Source organism: Capsicum annuum, chromosome 3, assembly GCF_002878395.1.
Source record: "Capsicum annuum cultivar UCD-10X-F1 chromosome 3, UCD10Xv1.1, whole genome shotgun sequence".
Taxonomy (NCBI): Eukaryota; Viridiplantae; Streptophyta; class Magnoliopsida; order Solanales; family Solanaceae; genus Capsicum; species Capsicum annuum.
This window is the reverse complement of record NC_061113.1, coordinates 264915579-264921591: the sequence shown is the minus strand read 5'-3', so window position 1 is coordinate 264921591 and position 6013 is coordinate 264915579. Positions and strand designations below refer to the sequence as shown.

Below are 6013 nucleotides of genomic sequence, written 5' to 3'. Positions count from 1 at the left end.
GACTTTGGAAAACCATCAGCACCCCTTCCTGCAGCAATTGTAGCATGGAACCTCTCGAAGAAAAGTACAGACATCTTCGTACCATTCCATAAGACTCTACTAGACACGACTTCACAGACACCCTAGGATACTTGAACTCTGTGCTCTGATACCACGTTTGTAACTCCCCAAAAATGGGTTCCGAGACGTTACACGGTGCTTAGGATCATAAGTGACCCCAAGCTAACCTTTCTATTGGCATAACTCATAAGCAACTGAATAAAATGCATAAATCTAGAAGAATAATGCGAAAGTTAACTCTTTTCTGGATCTGCTCAATACAAAACTGAATTTACAAGATTACAACTCTGCTTTTACAAAAAAAATTAAAACTTAATACATCAACTTCTACTGACTGTCTATGAAGCCTCTACTAGTACTGACTATAGGTAGTCGGGTCATGACTCCCAACTATCCCAACTCAATACGACTGATTAAAGAAAATAAAATACTTCTCAAACTGCGTAATTGACTCGAGCCCTTGGATAAAAAAGGTTCATCACCTACTAACTGAAAGCTGCAACTGACTGAACATGGTATGCGTGCTCAATTTGTACCTACATTATGAGACAATGTAGCACATAGACATATAAGAGATGACACTATTTAGATCAAACCTAGACAAGGTAAAAGTGGGGGTTGGAAAGCTACAGCAACACCAATTCCTCCACCGTTGGAACGTGGGGGCAAAATTCAACATTACTAGTACTATGATCCAACTCCTCAATCTGAAGGGGTTGTTTGGTGGCCTTCCTCGGGATGACCCGAAATTGCATCTGATGAACTTTGTCACCATCTGTAAATCTTTTGATAACCCAGGAGTGGGCTAGAATGCTATCCGGTTGAGATTGTTTCCGTTGTCTCTGTCTGGGGAGGCAACATTGTGGCTTAATGAGCTGACACCCGATTCTATAACCAACTGGAGGCAGTTGAAAGGAGCTTTCCTAGAAAGGTTCTTTCCGCCTTCCAGGAGGGTACAGTTGAGGAATGAGATCAGCAACTTTAGGCAGATCCTAACTAAAGCCTTGCATGAAACGTGGGAGAGATTCAAGAAGAAGCTGACATAGTGTCCGAACCATAATATGACGGACATACACTTGATGGAGACTTTGTACAGGGCTCTTAACTCTATTACAAAACCAATTGTTGATAATGCTGCTGGTGGTTAGTTTGTTGATCTTACATTCCCAGAGGCTTCAAAAATGCTAGAGAGGATGATCAAACAGAGTCGGGCATGGCATACCAGAGACTCTATAGTAGCCAGCCCCATTGTTTCTATGGGTATTACTGTGGAACAACACAGAAGAGATGAGGAGCGTGACCAAGACATGGATCACCTTGACACAGATGGACTTTCTAACCAGGCACTTGCCTGAGAAGATAAAGCTGTGGGATCTCAAGATAGAGTTAATGCTGAGGCAGAAGAAGAGGAGAACTATGTTAATAATAGCCAAGGGAATCAAGGTCGGAACTATTATGATAAGCCTGGTTATAAAGATAGGAAGAAGGGAAATTGGAGGAATAACAATGATAGGAGCGGGCTATATGCTCTTTCTGGAAATTGTGAGGCTGCTACAACAATTTCTAAAAAGATGTCCATGGAGGACATGATGGCTAAGTTGTTGAAGAGAGTGAAGGCTACCAACTCTAGTGTAACCATCATGAAGACCGATCTGACATCTATCAGTCAGTTGGTAAACCACACTCCACCGCAATCAAACAGTTGGAGCAGTAGATGAGCCAAATCTCTGCAGTATTTAAACCGAGGAAGAGCGGAATGTTACCAAGTGATACGGTCCAGAATCTATAAAATGATGGCTCATGTATGGCGGTTACCACTAGAAGTGGTAAGATATTACCTGGCCCTTCTGTGGGCGAACATGTAGTTAATAAGGTAGTTGATGGTGAACCGGAAGAAGGTGGTCTAGTGGAGTCTGAGAAGCTGGATAGTTCTGATGATGCTCCGGAGAAAGGGAAAGAGAAGGAGAAGGAAGTAGTGTTGAAAACTATCCCAAGACCACTACCTCCCTTTCCTCAACTGTTGAAGAAAAAAACTAATGATGCAAAATTCAGCAAATTCATGGCAATGCTCAAACAATTGACAGTGAATGTGCCATTGGTTGAAGCACTTGAGCAAATGCCAGCATATGCAAAGTTTATGAAAGACCTTGTCACGAAGAAATGGAAGGTTAGCCATGATCCAGAGGACAATCTTCTTCATTGTGGCGCTATCTCCACAAGATCTTTAGTTCAGAAAAAGGCAGACCCGGGAGCATTTACCATCCCGTGCATTATTGGGTCCCTGAAATTCGCTAAGGCGCTATGCGATTTGGGAGCCAGTATAAACCTAATTCCACTTGCCGTGTACAAGAAACTAGGTTTGGGGGATACTACCACGACAAACATGTGGTTGGTGATGGCGGATAGGTCTGTAAAGCTGCCTGTGGGCATATTGCATGATGTCTTGGTAAAGGTGGCCGATTTTATTCTATCTGCTGATTTTGTAGTCCTAGACTGTGAGGCGTACTTCGAAGTGCCCATCATCCTGTGTAGACCATTCCTTACAACTGGGAGAGTGATAGTGGACATGGAGCTGAACGAGCTGAAGTTCAGGCTCAATGACAAGGAAGCAAGATTCAAAATACACTCATCCACGATACAAAAAAAGGAAATGAGTGTTTTCTCAAGCGTGGATGTATTCTATGAAGATGGTAAAGAGGTATCAACAAGTTATCTTGATGAAGTCTGCATAGTCAAGATAACCAAGTCGTGCCGCAACATTAAATTAGGCGCTATAGGGAGGCAATCCAAAATTTTTATGTTTCAAGTAAAGTTTTTATTTTTGTAGTTAGGTTTTAGTTCAAAGAAAGTGGAATTGATGTATCAAGATAAGTGTTCCTAACGACATATTTGACAGGCTGTCACAATTGTGATTAGCTGTCAGATTCATCGTCAGAGACATCAAACCTGAAGCATGTTCTGTTAAGGCTGGCGACATTCGTGATAGGCCATCAAAAATGTGATAAGCCATCAGATTTGTCGTCAGAAGGTCGAAAAGAGTGGCTGAAATTGTGGGCCAAAATTAAAAAGATCTGACTCGACCCACAGTGTTGCCTTTCCACCTTCCCGCGTAGTTTTTTATTTTATTTCCTTTACGTTTTAAATTCCTTCCATACTTAGCATATTTTTTTCCCTTTTCTAATGTCTTTCCAAGTAAAACAAAAAGAAAACTTCCTTGTGTGTAGGGGTTTGAAATAAAAATCAAGAATTGTTCTTCCATCTACTTCATCTTGCTTGTGTAATCAAAGTGAAGGCACCCACCAGGTATGCTCGAAACCTAAACCTTCTTTTCAATTGGTAAGTGATAAACTAATATGAACCCAGGTTTCCAAGAAGCTTGAATCAAGTTTATCTTGCAAGTGGCTGAAAATCAGGAAGTAGGTTTGCTGTGCAAGCTTGAGGCTTAAAAGCTCAGCTCAAAAATGAGAATCTATGGTTTTTAAGAAGAAATTGGATAGAAAAATCAAGTTAAAGTCGAGTTGGGGTTGTATCCTGAGCTGACGACATTCATGATAAGTTATCACAACTGTGATAGCTTATCATATATGTCGTCAGAAGTTGCTAAAAAATTTGTAGGTTTTGTTTAGAGCTGACGACATATATGATAAGTTATCACAACTGTGATGGCTTATCAGACATGTCGTCAAGAGTTGATAAAATTTTATGGGTTCTGCTTAGAGCTGACGACATTCATGATAAGCTATCACAACTGTGATGGCTTATCAGACATGTCGTCATACCTGGAATCTGAATCATAAATAAACCCTTTCAAGGGGTGTAGAACTTCAATGATGAATGTACTTGTGTTTATACTCCTGAGTCAACTAATGGTTTTGTCTTTTGCTGCAAGTCTTATAATGGCGCCCAAAGGAAAGAACTCAAAATCTACAAAGAAAGTAACTAAGGCAAGTGTAGCTCGTAGACTCTTCAATGAGGAATACAATTATGAAGAGGAAAAACCTCTGCTCAGGAAGCAAAAGAAAAAGAAAAGCCCTAAAAAGCCTTCACCACCTCCACCAGTTGAGATGGAGGAGAGTGAAGAGAGTGACACTGAGCCAACAACATTTGAGCATACAACTTCTAAGTAGACGGCCTTTGAGCAGCAAGAGTCTGAACATGCTGAATTTGAAGAGCATGATTCAGATCATCCTGATTCTGAAGAACATGAGTCTGAGCAACCTGAATCCGAGGGACCATCAACTGGGTACCCTTTTGCTGAGCCAGAAGATGATGAAGAATCTCCAATTCGGGGGACTATGGTTAAATACAAGAATCCTGTAATCCGAGACAACACTAGGTGACAGATTCCAAAAGCTTAGAAAATCTTCTTTGATGGGCTTCATAGAACTAACAGAAGAGCTGTTAAGCGGCCAATCTTTGAAGAGAAGAGAATCATCACTAAAGGATTGAGCAGATATCCTGAGGTAGAGCAGAAATTTTATGACGACGACTTGGGATGCACTACAAGAGGAGGAAACTCATTTTGCCCTACACTGGTTAGGGAGTTCTATTCAAACTACCAGGATCGCTTAGAAAGCATGTGTAAGGTAGAAAAGAAATCAGTAGATCAACCTTTATTGGATAAAGTTCCAACGGGGTGTAATGGTGGATGTTTCTGAAGCGACAATCAACATATTCCTTCATGGCCTAAATTTTACTCCTCAGGCCACTTCACCTACCTTCTATGCCTGGTTGAAGCATCGGGAAAATCAATGGTCTTTGTTATCCAAGCTTATAGATGATGGAGAATCGAAATGGCTGACCAACCCAAGTGAAAGGATCTTCAAGGCCTCCCTGAATAAAGAGGCAAAATTTTGGTGAGGTATTGTACGTACTTGGTTGATGCCCACAGATGGTGATAATATCCTCGGGGATGATAGAGCAATACTAGCCACAATTTTTGTGGCTAACCTCAAATTAAACTTTGGAGAGATTATTGCCAAAGAAATAAAAATTTGGGTCTTAAGGTTCGATACGACATATCCCTTCCCTTGTTTAATTACGAGGTTGTGTAGGGCAGCCAATGTGCCTAATATTGTAGGGTTAAAAGAAGAGTTGCTTGCCAAGAACCCATAATCCTATCCGAAATGAGAAAAATCAACCGAGGTTAATTCTTGACAGGGGCGCAGAGATTCCAATAGATCCACTAGTTATAGGTACCAGTTTAGTGCCTAATATAGAAGTACAAGATTTCGAAGCTGCACCACCAACATCTTCAGCACGAGCAGATCCAGTGTCTGGAACTGAGACAAACCCTTCAGCTGCATTGTCTACAACGAAATTTGCCTTCAACCCTATGAATTTTAGGAGAGTGGCAAAGCAGTCCAAGTGGTGTGAGGCTCAGCTTAAACTCTTTGCCAAGTAATTTGCGGCTGCGGTAGACAAGAGGGTTAAGGCTGCACTCTAGCCCTACAAGGCTCTGCTGGGCCGGAACAGAAGCCAAATGAGAACTTATATCATGCATGGGAGAGGTTCAAATCCCTTCTTCAAGATTGTCCACATCATCAGCAGTCCAATGAGATACTAGCTAATATTTTTGTTGAGGCACTTGATCACAACACGGAAATTTTGTTAGATTCAGCTACAAGTGGTAAAGCTTTGGAATTGACGTATGATGAATTGTATACGTTGTTGAATCGGATTGCACAAGGAAATCCTGAGTGGCTTTTTGACTCAAGAAGTGCTACAAAGAAAGTTGCAAGTGTGTTGGAGGTGGACCAATTTACTGCTATATCTTCCCAGATTGTGGCACTGTAAAATCAATTACACAATCAGTTCAACAATATGAAATTGGGGGTTACACAGCCTGCAACAACAATCAATGCAATTAGTAACTCAAGAGATACTCCACCTTTTAAGTATTTGATAGCCACGTGATAGAATAGAACCAGACTGGTATTTCCTGGCTTTTTTT

General features: G+C 41.1%; 1 protein-coding gene across 1 annotated transcript; it reads left to right on the top strand.

Annotated features, from left to right (window-relative positions):
* Positions 1-318, top strand: LOC107862183 (stromal processing peptidase, chloroplastic; the record flags this gene model as incomplete). The annotated part of the gene is given in 1 exon segment (XM_047410034.1): positions 1-318. A coding segment is annotated over 1 exon segment (126 nt), but the record flags the coding sequence as incomplete, so codon positions are not given.
* Between the last annotated feature and the right edge of the window lie 5695 nt (positions 319-6013).